Source organism: Trichomonas vaginalis, chromosome III, assembly GCF_026262505.1.
Source record: "Trichomonas vaginalis G3 chromosome III, whole genome shotgun sequence".
Classification (NCBI taxonomy): Eukaryota; Parabasalia; order Trichomonadida; family Trichomonadidae; genus Trichomonas; species Trichomonas vaginalis.
Window position 1 is genome coordinate 9,972,255 of NC_067205.1, and position 24,701 is coordinate 9,996,955.

General features: G+C 29.2%; 11 protein-coding genes across 11 annotated transcripts, besides 3 other annotated features; 5 read left to right on the forward strand and 6 right to left on the reverse strand.

Moving 5' to 3' along the window:
- Positions 1–88: 88 nt before the first annotated feature.
- Positions 89–816, reverse strand: TVAGG3_0674610 (RNA polymerase II transcription regulator recruiting protein; the record flags this gene model as incomplete). Its single annotated transcript, XM_001309062.1, has 1 exon — positions 154–813. The coding sequence occupies one exon, from the start codon at positions 811–813 to the stop codon at positions 154–156; it is 660 nt and encodes a 219-aa protein (XP_001309063.1).
- A 262-nt stretch (positions 817–1,078) lies between these two features.
- Positions 1,079–1,878: a mobile genetic element.
- Positions 1,879–2,323: 445 nt separating this feature from the next.
- On the reverse strand, positions 2,324–2,938 carry TVAGG3_0674630 (uncharacterized protein; the record flags this gene model as incomplete). Its single annotated transcript, XM_001309063.1, has 1 exon — positions 2,324–2,938. The coding sequence occupies one exon, from the start codon at positions 2,936–2,938 to the stop codon at positions 2,324–2,326; it is 615 nt and encodes a 204-aa protein (XP_001309064.1).
- An 860-nt stretch (positions 2,939–3,798) lies between these two features.
- On the forward strand, positions 3,799–6,625 carry TVAGG3_0674640 (ribonuclease inhibitor domain-containing protein; the record flags this gene model as incomplete). The annotated part of the gene is made up of 1 exon (XM_001309064.2): positions 3,799–5,122. A coding segment is annotated over one exon (1,324 nt), but the record flags the coding sequence as incomplete, so codon positions are not given.
- A 1,863-nt stretch (positions 6,626–8,488) lies between these two features.
- TVAGG3_0674650 (ribonuclease inhibitor domain-containing protein) lies at positions 8,489–9,280 on the forward strand (the record flags this gene model as incomplete). The annotated part of the gene is made up of 1 exon (XM_001309065.1): positions 8,489–9,280. The coding sequence occupies one exon, from the start codon at positions 8,489–8,491 to the stop codon at positions 9,278–9,280; it is 792 nt and encodes a 263-aa protein (XP_001309066.1).
- Positions 9,281–9,287: 7 nt separating this feature from the next.
- Positions 9,288–9,680, reverse strand: TVAGG3_0674660 (uncharacterized protein; the record flags this gene model as incomplete). The annotated part of the gene is made up of 1 exon (XM_001309066.1): positions 9,288–9,680. The coding sequence occupies one exon, from the start codon at positions 9,678–9,680 to the stop codon at positions 9,288–9,290; it is 393 nt and encodes a 130-aa protein (XP_001309067.1).
- A 374-nt stretch (positions 9,681–10,054) lies between these two features.
- On the forward strand, positions 10,055–10,635 carry TVAGG3_0674670 (regulation of response to stimulus; the record flags this gene model as incomplete). The annotated part of the gene is made up of 1 exon (XM_001309067.2): positions 10,055–10,635. A coding segment is annotated over one exon (581 nt), but the record flags the coding sequence as incomplete, so codon positions are not given.
- A 1,872-nt stretch (positions 10,636–12,507) lies between these two features.
- TVAGG3_0674680 (DNA/RNA polymerase superfamily) lies at positions 12,508–15,069 on the reverse strand (the record flags this gene model as incomplete). Its single annotated transcript, XM_051242534.1, has 1 exon — positions 12,508–15,069. One exon carries the CDS (start codon positions 15,067–15,069, stop codon positions 12,508–12,510), a length of 2,562 nt encoding a protein of 853 aa, XP_051089121.1.
- Positions 15,070–15,797: 728 nt separating this feature from the next.
- Positions 15,798–16,190: a mobile genetic element.
- Positions 16,191–16,737: 547 nt separating this feature from the next.
- Positions 16,738–21,215: a mobile genetic element.
- TVAGG3_0674710 (MULE transposase domain-containing protein) lies at positions 18,101–19,552 on the forward strand (the record flags this gene model as incomplete). Its single annotated transcript, XM_051242535.1, has 1 exon — positions 18,101–19,552. A coding segment is annotated over one exon (1,452 nt), but the record flags the coding sequence as incomplete, so codon positions are not given.
- Positions 19,832–20,353, forward strand: TVAGG3_0674720 (MULE transposase domain-containing protein; the record flags this gene model as incomplete). The annotated part of the gene is made up of 1 exon (XM_001309068.2): positions 19,832–20,353. One exon carries the CDS (start codon positions 19,832–19,834, stop codon positions 20,351–20,353), a length of 522 nt encoding a protein of 173 aa, XP_001309069.1.
- A 546-nt stretch (positions 21,216–21,761) lies between the features above and the next one.
- On the reverse strand, positions 21,762–23,697 carry TVAGG3_0674730 (ATP binding; the record flags this gene model as incomplete). The annotated part of the gene is made up of 1 exon (XM_001309069.1): positions 21,870–23,684. One exon carries the CDS (start codon positions 23,682–23,684, stop codon positions 21,870–21,872), a length of 1,815 nt encoding a protein of 604 aa, XP_001309070.1.
- Positions 23,698–23,951: 254 nt separating this feature from the next.
- TVAGG3_0674740 (uncharacterized protein) lies at positions 23,952–24,641 on the reverse strand (the record flags this gene model as incomplete). The annotated part of the gene is made up of 1 exon (XM_001309070.1): positions 24,013–24,564. One exon carries the CDS (start codon positions 24,562–24,564, stop codon positions 24,013–24,015), a length of 552 nt encoding a protein of 183 aa, XP_001309071.1.
- Between the last annotated feature and the right edge of the window lie 60 nt (positions 24,642–24,701).

Below are 24,701 nucleotides of genomic sequence, written 5' to 3' on the forward strand. Positions count from 1 at the left end.
TTTGAAGTGAAAAGAAGATGTAAGGTATCATAGAAAATAATGGAGGTCAAGTTCAGTCTACAGGTGATTCAAAACAGAGAAAATTAAATTAAAATAAAATTTTACATTATGAATGATGGAAATACTCCGAAAATTCTATATATTCGTAATGCCTTACTGACCGAGGGATTCATTTGGCAGGGATAGAAGTAACTTTTCGTTCTGCGACATATCTATTGCTTGCTGCATGTAAACATCGTTGTTTCCTTGCTCTTCTAATTTCTTTTTGATATGGAAATATTTGAATCTGCATTGTACGTCTGAACGGTCTCCAAGCTGCTGAGCAACTCTTGTCCAGGATTTTGGACCAATAATCTGGACAGCCTTGAGAAGTTTCTCTTCTTCCTCGGCAGTCCAGTTGGCCTTGCTAATAGCAGGATTGAGAACGCGATTCCATCTTTGACTGCATTGAGCTCTCGTTCTTCCGTTGCCAACTAATTCGGCAACTGTACCCCAGTCGTTGGGTCCATGCTCTTGAACGCCTTGTTTAAGGCGCTCATCTTCTTCGGTTGTCCACTGACGAGATTTAGACCTTGAATTTCGTTTTGCGTTGGGCAAATTATTGCCTAAATCGTTTATTTTCTCAAGAGTATTGTTTGGTTTGAGGTAGCGTGAAATCGAAGCATTAAAATCGTCGGCGCTAATCTTATGGGTTAAAAAATCCTGTAAGATTCCCATGACAGCTTCTGTGTTCTCTTCGGTGTTTTCAATAAGGTCCTTCTGAATTGTAGCTTTAATATCTTGGGTAGGATCATTCATGAACGAAGTTGACATTTTGTAAATTTATCACAATTTTGGCGCCAAAACCGCTAACCGTTTTTGGCTAATTCCTGAAAGCACTTCATCTTTTAGAAATTTCGTTTCGACTTCTAACGTATAATTTAAACTTTACAAATACCGCTAATTAGTAAACTGTGTCACGTTTCTTCTCAGAAACGATATTCGACTAAATTTTATGAATTCGGTCTTTACGTAATGATACAATTTCATTTCGGCCAATTCGAATTTATTTGCCGATTATCATTTTCGCAATTTTTTGGAGTAGGGGTAATTTTAGCTAAAAGTGACACGCCTGTAAAAAGTGATACACCCGTGAAGGGTGTGATTACCGATCGGTAATTTCGACAGTTTAGAATTTAAAATTTTTGATGGAACTGTTGCGAGTTTCAGAAAGAATTTAAGGAATATAAGCAAAGATTTGAATCAAAATCTTAGACTTAAGCCGCTCGATTCGCTCGCGGCTTCCGCGAATTACAGATCAGCAAAGATTTGAATCAAAATCTTCGAACTAAGCCGATCGCTTCGCTCGCGGCTTTCTTTATTATTTTAAATTTGCATATTTCCATCAAAAGTTCATAAGGTAAAAAATTTCGTTTATTTTTACTAAGAAAAAAAAGGTTTTTGATAATAAATTTATTTTATTTCGAAAAAGTAGCAATAATCGTAAAAGGGTATTGATAGGCTTGCTAAAGTAACTAATTTTAGCTGTCAAATACTTTTGTATTTTGAAGTAAATTAGTATAAATTTGTTTTTACTTTTATTTCGAAAAAGTAGCAATAATCGTAAAAGGGTATTGATAGGCTTGCTAAAGTAACTAATTTTAGCTGTCAAATACTTTTGTATTTTGAAGTAAATTAGTATAAATTTGATATTATTTTAACTCCCTTTGAAAACCTCAATTTTCCATACAGAGGGAACGGGAATAGCATCCAATATTCCCTGAGAATGGTTGCGCATTCTCAGTTCCCTCTATATTTCGAACGAAGCTCTCATCGGTCTTTTTTTTAATACTAAACGTTTTTTTCTCCTGTCACTTTTAGCTAAAATTTGGGTTTGCCCAATTTTTTGCCTCATTCGGTCAAATCATTATCCTGCGATTTGGTTTTAACATTTACATAATAAATCATATTCTCAACTAAGTAAAATGTAAACCAGATCGAGTTTACAAATTTTATTTTTTGAGCAATTAGATCTTAACTCAACAAGCCTTTTATTGAATTTTGCACAATATATCTTTTTTTATTTAGCAGAAGACTGTTCGATCGATATCATCTCTATAAAAATATGTATACTTTTATAGCGATTTCATATTGTAATTCACAAAATATTGCAGATAAAACAAAAATTATTGCATACAAATTCATTCTAAATCTGAAACAAGCCAAACGATCTCGAACAAAGGCATTGGAAAACAAAATTTTCATCATTTTATTGCCAAAATTCAATAAAGAACGATAAATAGGTCGAAACATTAATTTACCAAATGCAATAAAAGTTTTTTATTCAATTATTGTTTAAAGAAGGTTGAAGAAAGAAGTTGTATTGGAATAGTTCAGGAACTCCTTTCAAAAGGGATGTTCGTAGTGTCATACCTTTCTGTGAGAGAATGTTGAATATCTCTTTCCTCTTCTCTTCGTCTTGAATTACGTTTGTGATTACGGATTTTGCTGTTTCTGTTGGATTCATGAGATTTCGTCTTCGTTCTTCAATCATACTCGAAATGTTTCTTTGTGCGCGTTGTGAATTTTCGATGATTTCGAAAACGAAGTTTGCACTCGCTTTCTCGAATCCTTTTGTGTTGAAATAAGTAATGCATGATATGGATTTTGGTGCATTCGATAACAAAGAAGTGTAATTGTTCATGTTTCTTTCTTCAACTTTCGCGATGACGACTGTTGACTTGAACGATGAAACAATTCTGTTAAGATAGACGAATGTCGAACTATCGATACTTGATGCATCGACAAAATAGAATGATATCGAATTACAGAAAGGAACGAGAATATCAACACTGATTCCTTTCGATTCTCTGAATGTTACTGTCTTTGGGACAATGTTTCTTAAGAACTGGATTATTGGATTGTTCCAAAATTCACTCCTAACAACGATTGCAGACATTTTTTATAATTTCATTTTTTAGTTTACAACAGAGATTGATGTGCTTGAATGATGTAATTTTTTTTCTTTCAAATGATTAATATATGAGGTATACTCGAGCTCTTTATTAATTTTCGTCTTCAAATCCAGTTTTTTGATTCAGATTAGTTTAATTTAAAGCATATATGAAAATTCTAGTCTAATATGATTCTGGGGAATATTTCCAAACCATGATATCTGCTGTTATTACAGATAAAGACTCAACATCAAAGAAGTTATAGCAGATTTACGCAATTTTTTTTCCAACTAACTGTCAGCAACTTGTGGAATATTACAGCGGTCAAAACTTATATTACATATATCTCAGATATAATAATGCTAACATCACTTGTAAGTTTACTTATGCAGAAAAAGTATACTAAAAATGTAAACTTCACAATGTTACCCCCTTAATTCAATAATTTGGCACTTTTTTATACAATCGCAATGCTTTTTTATTTGAAATATATTATGAGCATATATTATTACGCTTCTTTTGTTGTACGCTATTTGACACCTGATCGGAGGATTTGATTGTTCAAGACTTTATGCTATTATATATATACCTAATTAAAGTCTCTGAATTTGAAAAATAGTCGAGTTGGACTACTTCTGATCACAATTTTTTTTAATCTCAATGTAGATCTTTTCTAGATCTACATTCTAATTGTATAAATGAACTATCAGTATTGAAATATACAATTAGAAAGTTAAATGATAAATCGTTTTTCAGATATTCAATCAAAAGCAAATAAAATTATTCTAATTTTTTTTATTCTGATTTCTTATTGTAATATCTTTTTAACCAAATATTCCAATTAATCATATATTTATAATTCAATATGAGTTCTCTTTCATCTCCTAATTACATTGACATTAATGAAAGATTTTATTCACAAGACGGAAAAAATCTCACCAAAGTCAATGACATATCACCATACATCAGAATATCAGCTAAATGTGAATTGATTTATAATAAATGCTTTTATAAACTAAATTCATTAATTTCATTTACGTTTGAAGAAAATCCAAACTTAACAATAATTGGAAAAGAAAGCTTTTATGAATGCCAGAATATTACTAACATTAATTTATCATCATGTAGTAAGCTTAAAATAATATCCGGTTATGCATTTTATAGATGCTTAAAAGTTGCTGAAATACTATTACCAAGAGGACTTCTTGAAATACATACTTTTGCATTTTGTGTTAATGGATTAGTAACAAATATTACAATTCCAGCTTCTGTTGAAATAATTGGTCAAGAAGGAATTTACGCCTGTAGAAAACTAGAAAATGTTATTTTTGAAGAAGGCTCAAATTTGACTTCATTAGAAGATCATGTATTTGCCGAAACAGGAATTACTTCGTTTCAAATTCCAGAGAAGGTTTCATACATTCATGGATGGGCATTTCATGATGGACAGTTAACAAATCTTTCACTACATCCTAACAATAATTATTTAATAATTGAAAATAACAATATTGTTTATTCTTCAAATAAAAGTATTTTATTCTTTATTTGTAACAAATCTTTCCAAACATATGAAATTCCAAATACCATCACAACTTTAGGAGAATATTGTCTTTCATATTCCGATCTTAAATCAATCACATTACCTAATTCAGTAACAACAATAAGAAGTAAATCCTTTACTAATTCAATACTAACATCAGTCATAATTCCAAAAAACGTAAAAAGTATTGGAGATAATGCTTTCTTTCGATGCTATAATTTGATAAATGTTACATTTTTAGGACATTTAGATTATATTGGTAGTGGAATATTTTGGGATTGCTTAAATCTTGAACACATAATCTTCCCAAAATCAACGATGATTATTAGTGCACATAATTTTATTACAATTGGTGTCTCTAAAGTTTGTATCTCATTAACTAACAAAGCATTATTTTCTTCATTATATGCAATAAGGAAAAATACGAATGTTTCAATTTCATATTTAAACGAATCAAATCTTATTATTACTTCACAACTATTTATTATGAATTCAAATCAAACAATTATCTATGAATTTTGGGGATTTCCCAAAGAATACTATAATGATATAAAAATCCCTAATAATGTAACGACAATCAAAGAAAGCGCATTCGAAAATTCTACAATTAAAAGTATTAATTTTGAATTAGGTTCACAACTTTCTATAATTGAAGATTATGCATTTAGAAACTGTTCAAAGTTGATTTCATTCAATTTTTCTTCTGTTCTTTTAAATATTCTAGGAATTGAATCATTTAAAGACTGTATAAGTTTGACTTCTGTCAGTTTCGCTTCAAGGAGTTTAGTTGTTAGGAAAAATTCATTTGAGAATTGCATTAATTTAGTTGAGGTAATTAATATTTTAAGTGTTTCCAATAATTGTTTTAGTGGATGCCGAAATTTGAAAAATGTAAATATAATAGAAGATTCAAGATTAATTGGTTACAAAGCATTTATGAATTGTTATAATTTAGAGAGCATTAATATTCCATCAACTGTTCATTCTATATCAGAATATTCATTTTTAAACTGTATTAAACTAAAATCAATCAATTTTACTGAAAGGAACAGTTTATATATAATATCAAACTACTCATTTACAGGATGTAATTCGCTTAAAAATTTTAGTGATTTCGAATCAAAAAAATACAGATGCGTTGATAATACTATTTATTCTAAAAATGAAACAGGAGAATATCTCATATATCATCTTAATCTTTCATTAGATAAAACTCTTATTATCAACTGCAGTGTTATCTGCAGTCACTCATTCAATGAATGTAACAACATATATAACATCACTATTCTTCCAAACAGTGTTTCATTGATTGAAAAATATTCATTCAACAATTGTTTAAATCTTCAACACATCAACTTCCCTCTCTCAGTCAAAACTGTTGAATCGTTTTCATTTAATGAATGTCATTCTATTCGATGTCCTCTTATTATTGAGAATACATCTGCTGATTATCTTAAAATGATCATTGAATCAGGAATTCCTCAACATCTTATTTTTTCATGCCATGTTGTTCATAATTCGAATAAATTTAAAATACTTAATGACATATGTAATACTTCAAACAAACTCTTTTGGACGCATCTAATTAAATAAAAACTTTTATTTCTACAAATTAATTAACTCTTTTTGAATGAAATTATCTCATTTACATAAGAATGAAATTATATTTCCAATTGTTCATCTCCAAAAGTCTAATTATGAGTCATTACATACACCAAATCAGAGACTTTTATTGAGAACCCGAAACTCGACTTCAATGAATGATCATCAACTCAGGAATTCCTCGTCAACTCATTCTTTCATGTGGTGTTTATCATGACTCGAACAAACTTCAATCTGTGAAAAGAATTTGTAACACATCAACCAAACTTTTCTTTGGACAACTTTCTAAATTAAATATTATATATTTTCCCATATTATCAATATAGGTTGTTCCACGGGTTCTTTAGCATCACAATGCATAAAGAAGTCCTAGAACAAATTAAGATACATATAGAAATGCTATAAAGTTTTATTATATGTTGCAGTGAATTAGACCATAAATACGACTTGTTGATTAAAAATATGCAAAAAAAGTTGTCTGATAATTTTTCACTATTTTTCTTATATTTTAAAATTGCAATGTTCATCCTAGTTGATGCAAACAAATCAATATGGGTTAAATTTGTCAATTTTTTTAAAAAACTTCATCCTGGATGAATAAGTATCGCCTTATCTCTCTCAACTAGCTTAGTAGAATTTCTACACTTATAGCAATATGTTTAGAATGCAACAGATTATGTCTATGTTGGTATCAATAGACCTATACTCTTACAAAGTGAGATGCTAAATACACCGTGGAACACTCTATAATAAAAAACTAATTTTTATTCATATTTTATTCTATGTGGAATTTTTGTGTTTATTAATATATCCGTGTAAACTTCTTAATATATTATATAAAATCTTCTTGGCAGATATTTATTATTATTCCCTTTAGGAAAAAGCACACATAAATTCTTATGATCAGCAGTGTATAACATTAGACACTTGATAAGATCAAATGCATTAAATAACAAAATCCATCCTTTATCACGACTTCTATTCTTTACAAAGACATCAATCAAAGTTGCTATTCAGATGATGGCAAAACACTTAAATGGGTTAGTGATTCATCACCATACCTCAAAATATCTGCGAAATGTGAAATAATAAATAATCATTGTTTTGAATACCTGAGTACATTGAAATCCTTTTCTTTCGAAGAAAATCCTAGCTTAACAGCAATTGGATCGTATTGCTTTTATCAATGCAGTAATCTTCATATTGTTAACTTATCATCATGCAATAAGCTGATAATAATAAAGGAAAAATCATTTTTCTTTTGCTCTAAAATTTCTGAAATTTTATTGCCAAAAGGACATATTGACATAATAAGTGAAGTTTTTTCATTCAATGATGTTGTAAAAAGTATTGTCATCCCAGCCTCAGTTAAAAATATCGATTCTGCTGCATTTAATGATTTTTATGCTCTCGAAAAGGTAAAATTTGAAGCCGGATCAAATTTAACTTACTTGGGATGGGCATTATTTTCTAAATCTAAGATTACTTCGTTTCAAGTACCAGAAAACGTTAATGGAATTAATGGTTATGCATTTGGTTTTAGCACAATAGAAAAACTCACAATTCATCCACATAATAAGCACTTAGAAGTTGAAGATGGAATTGTATTCTCTGCAAATAAAAGTATAATATTCTATTTTTGTAGCAAATCTTTGGAAACTTATGAAATTCCAGAAACTGTCTCTATTTTGGGAAGATTTAGCTTTTCTAGTTCTAATTTTAAGAAAGTGACATTTTCGAATTCACTAACAATTATCAGAAATGATTGCTTTCAGGGTGCAGGTGTTATCACAATAACAATACCAGAAAGCGTTAAAAGGATTGAATATGATGCATTCCTAAATTGCCGGAGTTTGAAAAATGTTACATTTTTAGGACATTTAGATTGCATTGGTAATTGGGTATTTAAAGGTTGTGATGATATGGAGCTCATTATTTTCCCCAACACAACAATGATTATTAATTATGATTTGTTTCATTCTAGTTACCCTGCAAAATTAAATATTATATTCAATAACAAAACTATATTTTCATCTTCTACAATCAAAAGTAAAACAAATATTTCAATCTCATATATGAATGAATCCGATCTAATTATTACACCAAATTTATTGATTATGAATTCGAATCAAACCATTATTTATGAATATTGGGGGCGCAGCTTTTCAAACTTAAAAATTTTTAAATCAGTAATAATAATTAAAGAAAGTTCGTTTGAAAATTCAGATATATCGATTATCGATTTTTATGAAAATTCACAGCTTTCTAGAATTGAAGATTTTGCTTTTAAAATTGTTCAAGACTATATTCATTTAACTTCTCAGCCACTAGTTTGACTACCTTGGGTTTTGAATCGTTTAAAAATTGTACAAACTTAACATCAGTGAGTTTTGTCTCAAATAATATAAATATCATGAAAAATTCATTTGAGGATTGTATCAGTTTAGAGAATGTGAGTAATATTAATAACATACTTGAAAGTTGTTTTCGTGGATGTGTGAAATTATCTCGCGTGGAAATTGCAGATGATGCAGCTAAAATTGGAATTAAATCATTCGAGAATTGTAATTCATTAGAGAGTATAAAAATTCCTTCGTCTATTAAAACTATATCAGAATATGCCTTTATCAATTGCAGAAACCTTAAAATAATCGAATTCCAACAAAGAAACTCATTAACAAAAATATCAATCAACTCATTTTTGGAGTGCAATTCACTTCAAAGTATAAATAATTTCGAATCGGATAACTATAAATGTATTGATAATACTCTTTATCTCAAAAATGAAACTGGAGAATATCTAATCTTTCATGCATTTAAGTCATCTGATAAGATCCTAAGGATTAATTGCAGTGTTATTTGTAGTTATTCGTTCAATGAGTGTATAGCTATCGAAAAAATCAATATTCTTCCAAATAGTGTTTCATTGATTGAAAAGTATTCATTCAATAAATGTTTTAATCTTCAGCACATCAACTTCCCTCTCTCAGTCCACAGTGTTGAGTCTCATTCCTTCGTTGAATGCCATTCTATTCGATATCCCCTTATTATAGAGAACACATCTAATGATTACATCAAAATGATCATTGAATCAGGAATCTCTCCCCATATTATTATTTCTTGCCAGCCAACTGCCAATCTTCAAGCGATTAAACAACTATTTAATAATTCTCCAAATCTATATTGGAGATATCTTTCCAAATAAAAAGACATCAAAAATAGAATCCGCGTATTTTAATGATTTCGAAAACGAAGTTTGCACTCGCTTTCTCGAATCCTTTTGTGTTGAAATAAGTAATGCATGATATGGATTTTGGTGCATTCGATAACAAAGAAGTGTAATTGTTCATGTTTCTTTCTTCAACTTTCGCGATGACGACTGTTGACTTGAACGATGAAACAATTCTGTTCAGATAGACGAATGTCGAACTATCGATACTTGATGCATCGACAAAATAGAATGATATCGAATTACAGAAAGGAACGAGAATATCAACACTGATTCCTTTCGATTCTCTGAATGTTACTGTCTTTGGGACAATGTTTCTTAAGAACTGGATTATTGAATTGTTCCAAAATTCACTCCTAACAACGATTGCAGACATTTTTTATAATTTCATTTTTTAGTTTACAACAGAGATTGATGTGCTTGAATGATGTAAAATTATTTTCCAAATAAATTGATTAGATAGTGTATTTATATTCTAAATTGCATTTTTATCATATATTCAAAGATTATATTTTCATAGAAATTGAGAAAAAATCTTCTTTTGTAAATTTTAGGGGAAGTTTCTTCCCCATGGCATAAAAGTGTTGCCAATATTGATAATTAATATATGCAATCCATGTTACAAATATACCATCGAATGATTACAGTAGGACACAATATTTTATAAAATTAATTTTATGATTTATAATTTTCTTTCAAAATACTTTCTTATACAATGATATTTGTGATAAAATGCTTACATGATTCAATATGAGTTCGCTTTCATCTCTTAATTACACTGATATTATTGAAAGTTGTTATTCAGAAGATGGTAAAAACCTCACTAAAGTCAATGATACATCACCACACCTCAGGATATCAGCTAAATGCGAATTAATACAAGACAAATGCTTTTACCAACTAAATTCATTAATTTCGTTTTCATTTGAAGATAATCCAAACTTAACAATTATTGGAAAAGAAAGTTTTTATTTTTGCACAAAACTGTCTATTATTAATTTATCAATCTGCAATAAACTTACAAAAATATCAAATTCTGCATTTTATAATTGTGAAGAGGTTACAGAAATTCTTTTGCCAAAAGGGCTAATTGAAATAAATGTAGCTGCATTTCGATATAATATAAAATTGGATCACATCACGATTCCAGCATCAGTGGAAAAAATTGAATCACAAGCTTTTGATACCTGTTTTGAATTAACATATGTTATTTTCGAAGAAGGTTCCAATTTAACCTCATTAGAGAGAACAGCATTTTATTATACCAATATTTCTTCGTTTCAAATTCCAGAAAAAGTCGCATATGTTCATGGTTGGGTATTTTCAAATGAAAAATTAACAAATCTTACAATTCATCCTAATAATAAACACTTAATAATTGAAAATAACAACTATGTGCTTTCATCAAATAAAAGTGTTTTGTTCCATGTTCGTAACAAAACTTTCGAATCATATGAAATTCCAGATTCGGTAACAACTTTAGGATTATGGAGTTTCAGCAGTTCCAGGCTTAAATCTATAGTTTTACCAAGTTCACTCACAAATATTCGGGAAAGTTGCTTTCAATACTCAAAACTCACATCAATCACTTTACCAGAGAATGTGAAAAGGATCGAAAATCAAGCTTTCTATAGTTGTGAGGAATTGATTAATGTTACATTTTTGGGTGCTGTAGAATTCATTGGTTCTCGAGTTTTTCAATATTGTAAAAACCTTGAACTCATTATTTTCCCTAACGTGACAATGACTGTTAGTAGTGATACTTTCAATAAAATGTATATTCCAAAATTAAGTATGGCATTCACTATTAAGACGTTATTTTCTTATAAAGCTATTGATATGAATACCAATGTTTCAATATCATTTATAAATAAATCAGATCTTATCATGACTCCAAATGGATTAATAATGAATTCGAATCAAACTGAGATTTATGGTTTTTGGGGATTATATTTTTCTGTTACAATCCCTAAAAAAGTTACAGTACTCAAAGAAAAAGCATTTGAAAATTCAGACATTTATGGAATAAGTTTTGAAGCAGACTCTCAACTTTCTGCTATTGAAAATTATGCTTTTATTAACTGTTCAAAGTTAAATTCATTAAGTTTTCCTCAGATTTCTTTAAATACTATAGGGATTGGTTCGTTTATAAATTAACTTCAGTGAGTTTTATTTCAACTGATTTAGTTGTTATGAAAAATGCATTTGAGAATTGCAATAGTTTAAATAATATAAACAATATTAAGAATGTTCGAACAATGTGTTTTAGTGGGTGCTCTAATTTGTTAACAATAAATCTTTTAGAAGGCTCAACTATTATAGGTTTTAAATCCTTTGAAAATTGTTATAGATTAGAGAGTATTAGTATTCCGTCTTCTGTAAGAACAATTTCAGAATATGCGTTCTTTAATTGCACAAATCTGAAATCAATAAATTTCAGTCAAACAAACTCTTTGATGAATATATCAATTAATTCATTTTCAGGATGTAAATCACTTAAAAACATAAGTAATTTTGAATCATATAAATACAAATGTATTGATAATACTCTTTATTATAAAAATGACACAAGTGAATATCTTATATATCATACGATAAATGCATCAGAGAAAGTGTTAATTCTCAACTGCAGTGTTATCTGCCGTTATTCATTCAATGAGTGTAATAACATATATAATATCACTATTATTCCAAACACTGTTTCATTGATTCAAAAATATTCATTCAATAAATGTTTGAATCTTCAACATGTTAATTTTCCTTATTCTGTTGAAATTGTTGAATCAAATTCATTTGTTGAATGTCACTCAATTCGATGTCCTCTTATTATTGAGAACACGAAACTCGACTTCATCAGAATGATCATCAACTCAGGAATTCCTCGTCAACTCATTCTTTCATGTGGTGTTTATCATGACTCGAACAAACTTCAATCTGTGAAAAGAATTTGTAACACATCAACCAAACTTTTCTTTGGACAACTTTCTAAATAAAAAATTAAAACTTTTGTCATTTATATTTATCATGTTTCGTGTAGATTCGTAAAAATTAAGAGATGGAAAGAAGAAATTTTTTAATATTATGAGTTTTACAATTTTTCGGACAGGAAAATATTTGAAAGAATTGTTGCAACGATAGAGTGTTTTCAAATTTTGAGTACTTTAAAGATTTTTAAATCTGCCAAAAAATCATTATCCTTCTAATCAATTATTAAAGCAGCAAGTTTTTTCAAAACAATAAATGTCATCAATGATAAAATTAAACCTGTCGATTAGATACCATAGATAATAAGAAGAAAATGGTTGATATTGGTTGTGTGTTGATGCTAACTGAGTTAATTTTCTCTGTTTCTGGTCAACTGGTAGATTGTTTGATTTCATGTAATTATACATAAAACTACCAATTGTTTTTTCATCTGTGATAATATCTAAGTTTCTTATTATCGGTAAAAAGTTTATGTAATCATTAATGTATTTTTCATCAATGTGACCCTTTACTTCAGCCACGAATAAAGTATTTTTCTTTCTAATAATTCCCAATGCTTTTGCTTTCTTTGTTGCTGTATCACAAATGATAACACCATTCAATCTTCCCGGCATATACATTTTATGGTCAGTATATTGAATGAAATCATGAGGATTAGATGAAAATGATGAAGGATATAATGAATTAAAATCAACACCAACGAAATGAGTCATAATGTTGGTGGTGTCCTCATTTGATACAGTTTTAGGTTCTGGATTATATGAAAGTTTATTAATGTGCGTGATTCCTTTAAGATTTACTCTATGTTGAACATTTGATAGACCACCAGTAATTCCATTACGGAGAATGTGATAAGCTTCAACTGAATCTAAAGTCATTGGTAAATTATTTTTTAATGCATAATTTCTTAAATTGATTCTTAAACGTTGAACATCTTCATCTTTATTTGATTTTACGACATTGCAATAACAACACATTAACTGACAATTTTCTTTGGTATGTGGCTTTTCATTATCGATTCTATCCAATGTTGGTTTATTTGCATATGTAAACGCTTTACCACACATTTTGCATTTAGATGAAAGGATTAAATCGTGATAGTATTGAAAATCATCCATTGAAACATTATTTTTAGTATCTCTTTCTGCTTTTTCATCTTGTTTCTTATATGATTCAATTTTATATTTCCAATACTTTTTCGTTAATTCAAAACTTGATTCTATCTCTTCCTCAGGATATTTTTCATTAGGATTAAAGTCTTTATATGCTAAAGCGTAACGAATCATTGAAGCATTCGATGATAAAGAAAGATTATGAAGCGTGTCAATTTTATAAACAAAAGTTTCTTCAATAATTTTATCAATTGGGTCAATCATAATTTCAACATCTTTATTGCAATAATGAATAAAATATTCTAATCTATTCTTAAAATTTTTAGCATCATTGAGATATATTTGATAATCACTATCTGATATAGTTTCTTGAGTTAATGCTGAATAAAATGAATCTTTCGTGAATGGTTCCACTTTATATAATTCTTCTTCGTAATTTTCCCACGTGATGAATTGATAAGGGAAAAAGGATTTAACACGTGATTTATTGTTTCCAAAATCTTGAGTGAATTGGTCTAATGTCCCACCCGCTATATAATTTCTGATGTCAATAAATCTCAATTCATATGGAACGTTTGTTTTCTTTACAATGATTTGCTTAAATTGTGAAGATGAAACCAGCATTGATTTTATTTTCCATTTTGCAGTGTTTAAATCACGAAGAATTAAATTTAAATCAAACTTTCCCGAATTAAAACCTATGATATTCACTTTATTGAATTCCTCATCTAGAAGTTCTTTAAATGCTTCCTTCTGTTTTTCATTTAATGTATGAGACAAAGTCCCCGCCGTTTGCGGCTTCAATAATTCTTCATATTGTTCAATATTTGATTTAGCAACTAATGAACAGGTTGAAAATAAAAACTCAATCCAATCAGAAATAAAAGAATCACTCGAAGTTAAGCAAAAATTCCTCGTATATGTTTTATCATTTAATTTAACCGTTGATGATACCATGAATGGTTTTAAGTAAGCGTTCAAAGTTGCACACTCAGAAAGTTGTAATTCTTCTTTAGTCTCTAATGTTTCGAAGTCAAAAGTAATATAATATCTTGTCGGTTGATAATATTCCTGCAAATTGTGAGCTAATAACCACTGATATATCTTCTGTTTCGTAATATGTGGTGCATATGGTTGCTGTGTCTTTTGCAACTGAACGTCTTGAATTAATCTTCCATTATTTTCTTTACATTTCTCACAATGCTTTAAAAATCTTCTTTGGTTTTTCCTTTCTGGATCATCACGGATAGAATAAACTTCTTCTTTACAATATGGACAAACTCTATAGCCGGTGAGTGCTTCAACGTCTGTTATTCTGTCAGCGTGAAGTTTTCCACATGGACTCTGTGTTAATAAAATATTTATTGTTTCAAATTCTGGATCTATCATTATTGAATCCACTAATGGAAAGTCTACCTTATTTATGTCCACGTCTTCTGGTTGAGGATCACAATAATAGAAATCAATATTAACATTTAACATTCTCGCTAATCTCTCACTTTCTGATGAAATGTCAAACCCTTCATATGAATCTATTGCTTCATTTAAATAACTTCTACGAGTTTTAGGATTAACACCATCAGGAATGTTATAGAAGCGTTTAAATAACCTTCTACCTTCTGCTCTAATTTGATTATCATTCATTTTAGCGGTTCCGTTTTTGTTCATTTATGTAAGAAAAAAAATTAAAAAATAAATAAAAATAAAGTTTATTTTTTAAAGCCCATAAAATGAATTAAGAACACATAAATTTTTATCATCTGCGACGTGACGAATACATTTTAATTTACTCAAGAATGCGTACCCTGATACATTAAATCTAATTCCCGTCTTATTTAATTTCACAACTTTGAAAAGGAATGTATGAATAGCTATAAAATGATGAGAAGATGTTTTATGGGTTGCTTCCATTTTTTCTGAAATAAATGAATAAATATAATGTTTATAAGTTTTCATATCTTTTATATTCTTAATAACGAATGGTATAGACCTTTCAACTTCGTCTTCCTTCGGTGCTGTTCTTTCATATGAAACATTATTAGTATCTTCAATAATGAAACCACAATCACACAAAATTTTATAGGTTCCAATGGTTTCTTTTGATATTTTATCTAATAAATCAAAAACTTTATCAACACCTGTGCATTTATTTAAATAATAATTTGTGTAAATATCATGATCTTCTTTCTTAATCGTATTAGTTGCATATGTCACGTTTTTAAGAGCTTTTTTGAATTTTTCGGAATCTAAAGGTGGTGAAAGTAGGATACAGGGGTATTCTTCATTATCAATAAATTGTAACTTATGTTTACGAATAAATTTAGTACCTTCTTCTGAAAGTGTTTCATCTATTTCGCCATCTAATAAATTTTGTGTTGATTCTGAGACATAATTTTTATATCTTTCTTCATGAGATTTCTGAACTTCTGATTCTGAAGCTGGGATATTCATTAAACCCTCTACTTCATTTTCATTATATTTTTCAACTTCTCTTAATTCCTTAATTTTTTCATCTATTTCATCTCTTATTTTTTCCAGTTTTTCAATTTCATCATATTCATCATCATCTTTAATTCGTTCTTCATAATATTCAGGGAAAACATCAGGTTCTTTAGGTTTTTCTTCTTCAGATGTGGGATATAAGAAATTTATAACATCATCTTTATTCATTTTTCCATCATAATCTAAATCATTTAATAACTCGGCAAATTTTTGACAATTTCTTAAATAATATTTACTAACTTCATAACACATCTCATCTAATATATCCTTTATTTCCTCGTTTGTGAATCCTAATTTTTTAACGTTGTTAGTTTTGACGCTCATTTTCATACGAATTAAAAATAAATTATTCAAAAATGTAAGACATGAATTTTTAAAGTTTATTTTTTAAAAATTTTTTATTTTTTATTTCATTATGGTAGTGAATCTTTTATTCATGAAAATAATTATTTTCAATTTCTTCTTCTCGTTTATGAGGTCTTTGATTATGACTCCATTGATTCCATTCAGGATTTAAACAATGTTTAATTAATCGCGGAATATCTGACATCATCTATATATAGCTTCTTTTATAAAAGATAAAAAATAAATTATTTTAAAATTAATGTTAATTTTTTAAAATGTGTTTATTTCATTATGTATGGGCTGAGTGTAAATGTCTTACAATTTTGAAAATTTTTTAAATCTTGATTTATTCAAAAACGTAAGAATAAAAACCGTAAGAATCATACATTTTTTACTTCATATGTTAAAAAAATGATACAAAATCGCTCGATATTGTATGAATTCTTACGTTTACAAAAAAAGTCACACAACCCTTCCACATATACTACTTGTAATATCTGAGAAAATCGAATTTAAATATTCATAGAAACCCAAATCATTCTCCGGTTCGAATAATTCATCTGTTGCTTTTTCTGTTTTTTCTATGAATTTTAATAATTTGATTAATAAATCTTCATCAGGAAGAATTATTGCTGCATTTGTGATAAAATTCCATATTGAGGTAATATGGCAATAATTACATTTATAAAATGTAATTTTATCCAAAATTTTTTGGCAAATTCGCATAATAGCATTAATATTTGAAGCTGAGATTAAACCTGTGATTACTTCTGTAACTTTTGGAAAATCATCGCAATTTAATATCTCTTTATATTGAATTGAGAAATAAAAAAAATCAAATGGATTCATTTCTTCAATTTCAAGGAGATTGTAAAAATTGATAGAAGTGTTATTGCAACAAATTGTATTTGCAGCAAAAAATATCATTTGCTCGATTCCATTTTTGGAATAAATTTGCTGGAACAATGTTAAATTAAAACAGTTGCTTAATTTTTCTTCATTGTTTTCATAAAAATGTAACAAGTTTGCAACTGAAATTTCAAAATTTTGATAATTGCCAGTTATTTCAGTAAATATATATATTTGCTTTTCTTCATCTAAAAATGGCAAATATTGATTTGCAATATTAACTAAAGTTTGGGATAAATTGTTCCAGTTTGATTTTACAATTTGTGAGCACATTATGTAATATGTAAATTTATCCGCTTTGTAGGAATTTAAAATTGTTTGTTGTTCTGTTTCAGTTAAATTACTGAATTTTTCAAGATTAATATTGTGATAAAAAATAGAATCCTTGAAACATTCTGATATCTTTTCAATGTTTAAAACGGATGCTAAAAAATGTAAAAGAACTTCATCAGTCACTGTGATTTTTTTGAAAAATTTATCCCAATTCAAGCATCCAATTGATCTTTCTGTCATTGTACTTATGCATTGATAAAGTTGATTTAATGAATCCGAAGAATAATCATTATGCTTGACTAGTTGAGTTAGTTGATACAGACTGTCGTCAGCCATTTTAAAAAAATGAATAAAATTGTATAGTAAATTATATTTGTGAAATTTGTGACGCTACATTCAATCTAAGACCAATATCTCAAAGAATTCCTCATTTAAGTATTACTTTTCATTGTTTTTTAAAAAATATCTTTGCTTATTTGTTCACTTTTTTGACATTTATTATATGCTTTTTATCATATTTCCGATGATATGAATATATATTCTATATAAGAATGACGCTACATTCAATCTAAGACCAATATCTCAAAGAATTCCTCATTTAAGTATTACTTTTCATTTTTGATTCAATTTTCGAACGGTTTTCGTAAATTTTGCATCATTTCATTTTTTAATGGGAAAATCATCTATATTTAATCAAAAAAGAGCAAACTTTACAGACGAAAATAAAATATTTATCAGGGAACAATCTGATAAATACCAAAAATCAACATCGAGAGATGAAAAAACGAATATAATCAAACAAGTTCTTCAATATTTTAATATTAAATACGCCGAAAATGAATCTAAAGCTGTCAGAAGATATTTTAGTTATATTGCAGTTAAAAATATTCCCGCAGTTACTGGAAAATATCCTGATACAATTGTTCGCAAAGATATGCTTTATTCGCATGATCATACAAATATTATTAATTCAAATAATATTGAACGTTACTACCGTTGCATCGATCATTCTTGTCAAGCACGTTATTTAGTTAAAATTGAGAACAGTTCAGTTTCCGAAGATTTACAAAAGGAACATATACCCGAATGCAGACAATTTAAAAAGTTACAAAATGAAAAAAATGATCTTCATAAATCAATGACTCTGACAGAAATATACAATAAGGCAATGGCAAAATTTTCTGAAGACAACGGCACTTTTCAGCAGATTAAAAAATTTATGACAGAACTTGCTGTTGGTACTGATGAAAACCCATTAATTAAAGATTCATTGGTCAGGGAAGTTTATAATAAGTCCAGAAAATTTTCTGTTGGAGAAAAAATTACAGACGATGAAATTGCTAATTTTTGTTTAATAAATGGCGAGCAGTTTTTCATTGGCCATGATTTTCAAGCAAATTGTGAGACGATGTTTTTTGGTTTTGAGAAGGCAATTCAATTTGCAAAAGAAGCCACAGATTTATTTTGCGATGGAACTTTTAAAATTACACCAAAACATTTTCAAAAAGGACAGATGCTAACAATTATGATTTGTGAACCTTCAACAAATCAATATCTACCACTTTTATTTATATTCATGAAAAACCGCACATTTGAATCTTATAAGAAGGCATTTGAATATATTTTTACTGTCAAGGGTATTCAATTTTCAAAGCTAATTCAAATTCATTGTGATTTTGAAAAGGGAATGATAGAGGCACTTCAACAAATTTTCCCTAAAGTCCGTATAATTGGATGCCTATTTCATTTCAAACAAGCTTTACACAGGAAACTTGTAGCACTTTATACAAAAAATTTCAATACTTTACAAAATTCTTTATTTAAGCTATATTCTATTACTCCATTCATGTCTCATGAAGAATTTGTACTTACAATGCATATAATTAATCAAAATAAAGTTGATTCGATCAAAGATTATATTGATTATTTCAACAAAGTTTGGTTGCCGCACTACAATTTAATATCTCAATATAATAATGCAACTGCAATATTCACTAATGATTGCCTCGAGAGTATGCATTCAGAATTTTCTTCGTTAAAACATCCAAACATTTATGAAGCTATTAAGAAGATATCTCAAATCCAATTAGATAAATATAACGCCATCAAAAATAACCAGAAGATCGAGCGCCATATAAAAACCGTTATCACTGATAGCTACAAAAATTATATTCTTGACTGCTTTCAAAAAGAACTTGAGAAAACAATTTTTTCTATCAAACAATACAACGTAAGTGATCTTTCTTTGGCTCAGAACGAGATTTCTCCATATGGTTCCATAGAATCGAGTTCATTGTTCGAAAATATTCCAGTTCATGATGCAGATATACTCAAATCGATCGATCTAACAGATAAAGATACAATGATCACTAAGTTTATTAATGAAAAAAGAGAAAAAATTATGGCATTATTTAATGAAACATTAAATCATCCAGATTTTAATTCATCCACTCCAATTCAAACTAATTTTGAGCAAGCCGATACAAATCAAGGTTCAGATGCTCCAATTCGCTCCGAAAATTCAAATATTGCAGACTCTACAGATTTAGAACCAGAAAATCAAAACCATCCTTCTACAAATCAAATGTCTAGTAATCTAGAACATAAGCTGGACCTTCTTGATCATATTGAAAAACAATTATCGAAAATGCGCTCGTTATTGGGAATTCTTCCTACTACAAATGCTATTGTTGGGCCGTCAAAACAAGTTTCAGTTAATAGCAAGCAAAATTCTGAAAAAAATAAGAAAAAATCTTCCATAACAACAAAATCAAACAATAAAAAACAAAATTCATCCGACAATCCTCCTAAACGTAAAGCTCCTATTTCGGAAAGGATTCTCAGCGATAATAACTTATATTTTCAAGTTCATCGAAAGAGATCGAAAAGCAAACGTTCCACATCTACAGAGAAAAAGAATTGATATATGAAGTCTAATTCCTTTTATAACTACTATATTTTTATTCTTATGACTAAAAAATAATATATTATTTAACAATTTTCATTTTTTTCTTTTAACAATTTCGTTTTATTTCCATTTATTGTTAAATGATTTTTAGCATACACCTTTCTTTGTTCATCTTCTAAATACAATTTATTTTTTCTTAGATATAATTCTATTCATTCAATTCGATCGTCATTTTTCAGTACATGATCGTAATTTTCAATTATTGATCGCGATTTTACTTCAGAATTTGTTTGCAATATTGCTTATCAAAATTATATCTCTATTCTCTCATTTCTGTTTAGTCAATATCATTACACTCCTATTGTCTAATAACATGCTATTAATTTTCTTAAAATTAAAAAAAAAATATCAACTTTTAAAAACAGAAACTTAACATCCTTAGGTCAATGGATTTTGATGTGAGATACATTTAATCTGTTTTTCTTTTTTTATTTTAAATAATTGAATATTTATAGTTGTTATGGGTCTTACATCATGTAAAACGAATTTTCTTAAAGTAAATTTACTTTTTCTTCAATCTTTCTTACATATTTATTAAAAAAAATTATCCAAAAAAAGATGTTTTAGAATGAAAAAAAAATAGAAAAATTTTCATTTATAGTCTTTCTTGAATGTATACGTTTTGATTTTTTTCTTTTTTAAAAAATTCAATTTCTAGAAAAATCGAGAAAAAATCATTTTCTTCTATTTTTTAGGACGCCATACCCATTGAAATCTCCTCTCAGGACGCCATAAACTATTCAATTATGGTGTAAACTTCTCAAAAATTGAATAGTTTACATCAGGACGCCTTAGGACGCCAACCCTTTACGCGCCCAATAACATTTTGATGAAATTTCAAGTTTTGAACACTCTAACATTTTGTTACTAAATAACAGATTTATTGAAAAATAAAGGATGTTAACTGTCAGTGCTTTGATTTTAAAAATTTATTCATTAATATTTTTATTATATTATGAGGAGATTCGTAAAAATAATAAGCACATCAAATCCTGAGGAATGCATCTATCTTCAGTGCTGTATTTTGGCTCGATTTCAACAGTAATGTTCTAATCGGTAAACGTTTTAATCAAAAATCCAGAAATGGATTGAAATATGCTTTAAGAATGCACTTTCTGGTACTCTATCAATCTTTTGGAAACATCTGATTAAGGGCTTACTTAAGTAAATTGAAATTTCATGTAACATACGTGAAACATCTTTGATAATCAACAGAAAATATCGCCAATAACTCTTCAAGAGATTGAATCATAATTATGCACTTATCACTTTCAAAGTATTTTTGAATTGAAAAAGAATTAATTTATTTTTTTGTTTGTAAAAAGTTATTATAAGTCAGTATGCAGAGCGTAATGTATATGTTATACTTTTTTTTACTATTAAAACAAGGATTTATTGTTTTTATGAGAGAATATCATAAAAAAAATCATAAATTAACTAAAAAAAATCCATAATTTAAAAATTCAATTAATTAAAGGTCTTTCTCATCATCAAGGTCGTTCTTAAGGTCATTGAAGATGTCATCTGTCTGTTGCTTAGACTTATCACTCTTCTTAGACTTCTTTCCCTTAAGTTTCTCTACAGCTTCAAGAAGGTGTTTAGAGTTGATCTTGAGATCTGTTTGTGCATCCTTGAGTTGTTCGAGACTCAAGTTGTTGAGTGATCCTTCTTCAACCATCTTCATGTACTTCTTCAATGTTGAGAAGACTTCGACTGGAACTGATTCCTCATTAAGTCCCTTCTCTGAAAGTTTCTTCTGTATATCGCTGTAGATTTGGTTGACCATTGTTTCTACCTTCAAAACTTCAGAACGCTGGACTTTTACGAACTTCTTAGATTCAATGAATGCATCAGTGAAATTGGAGTGAAGAGGTTGTTGTGATGGTGAAACAGGAATAACTGTTCCATAGATTGGAACGCAATGTGTGTTGTTTGTGCAGTAACGAAGTCCTTGAACTTCTGTAGATGGTACTTTAAGATGTACTTCAATGAATGACTTATCACTGATATCTGTAGCATTACTATAGTTACTGTATCTGATGATGTACTGTACATTAGCTGCACCTTCTGGGAGATCATCGCTTGTAACTGCAACATATAAGAACTCTGTTGTATTTGGAACATTGTACAAACGAACAGGAGATGAACATGATGAACCTGATCTGCAGTACAAATCTGTCTTTCCGCCAGATTCAACAAAAATTGATGATGATGGATGCTGGTCAACATGAAGTGTTGGACATGTAAGAGAGCCGTCAATCATCTGGCGAAGGTAGATGATGCCTTTAGCAATGGCTTCGTTTGGATTGAACTCGTGGAGAACGTTCTTGCAGCCTGTTGCTTTGGTAATAAGTTTGTTGAAGAATGAAATACGTGAGGAACCTCCAAAGACTTGGATTTCGTCGATTTCACCTGAATTTCCTGATCCCTTATGTTGCTGGAGGTAGTTCTTCATTTGTTCGGCTGCCTGTGAGACAACATTGATCATCTCATGGACTGGTTCTGAAATGTTGTCGAAATATTGGCTTGGCTGCTTCTCGGCGAAGAATGCGGTGGCTTTCTTCATGGAAATCTTCCTTGCAGCGGAAATACCCTTTGTAAAGTAGTATGAACCGGTTGTTTCGGACCATGATGTGCCTGTTTCGTTGGCAAAACTGTAATTTCCGCGATTTGAGAAAACATAGCCGTAAGCTTTGACTGATGTTGATCCGATATCGACAAAGAGGACATTTCTTGGGTTTGCATTGTATTTCTGGTAGTTGATGGCTCCGTAATGAGAAGCAACTGCATCTTTGTCATCAACAATGTGGAGAACCTTCATGCCGGCATTGTTGGCAGCGGATGCAATCTCCTGACGCATGATGGATGTCCAATAGAATGGAACAGCAAAGATAACATCAGGTTCGTATGTGAATGTGTTTGAAACGTCTTGGAGAAGTAATTTCATGGATTCATATGGTGAAAAGACACTAGATGAATGGAATGTGGAGTTTGAGCGTCCAAAAGCACGAGCTAAGTACTCATGACCGAATTCTGGATGAGCTTTAAGAGTTTTAAGGGCAGCATTGCCAAAACGAACTTCTGCAGATGAGAGGTATTCTGTTGAGTTGTATTCGTTAACAAATTTTATCTTTCTGGCAGCAACTGCGCCACGGAAATTCTTTCCATTTGGATTGAACTTCATTTTTGGTTCACCAAGAATGGTGGACTCTGCCATTTTCAAGTATTCACTGCCAAGGTCAATACCAAGGTACTGGACACCAATGCTGAAAAGCAAAAACGACATTATTTAAGTATACGGCCAAATATAGATATCAGAATTTCAATACTTTACTTTAAAACTGTCATTTTTGTTTCAAATTCACTTCATCAGATTTTTAAAAAACTTGTAGGTCTTATAAAACTATACATGTTGTAAAAATACGAAGCAAAATTTCTTGGATTTGTAAAAAAAGTTCAAAAATGCTTGACAAAATATACAAAATATTGATGGATTAGCATCGATTGATTGTACTGATGCAATCTAATATTAATAATGCTTAAATAGCCGGAATTAGTAAAATAATATTTTTAACAATTAGGAAAGAAAACAAACAAATATAAAAATATCGGTCTTAGGCTGAATCATTATCGTCTGAGTTGGATGTCTCTTTATACTTTCGGCTCCGTTTATCAGGATCAAACATGAAGATCTTTATGCCTGCTTCTTCAGCAATCAATATGTTCTTTTTAAGCCAGTCAATGTGATGGTCAAGTATATTGTATGCAATTAGCTGATTTTTGATAGCAACTCTAAAATTCCTTCTCTCTTCCTCTGTGAGTGGAGCATTTCTCAGAAAGCTTTGGATGATAACAATTGGTACCTTCTCTTTATCAGTATAATGCAAGTGTTCTTTAAGAATTTTATAAGTTTGTGTATCTCTGATATCTTCGCAATTTTGAGTTCCTTCTTCCATTTTCTTCCTATCATATGATGTAGAACTTCTAGTTTTCACCTTTTTAGATAGTTTTATCATTTCTGGCTTGGGATCCTCTGCAATATTCAGATAAAGTGCAAGTATTTTCTCTACCATTTGTCGTTTTTTCTTGAAGTCACTCTCACTGATGAAATTTGCATTAAGTTTTTCTGCTCGTTTGTTGAACTCGTCAATGAAATTTACCGACATTTAAATAATCTACCTGAAATTTATCGAATCTGGCTAAAATTGACATTTGGCATATCTAGGAAAACTTTTAATAAATCACATGTTAAGACATCACCAAAATTTTCCTGATTTTACAAAAATTTTCAGCAGTGTAAAAT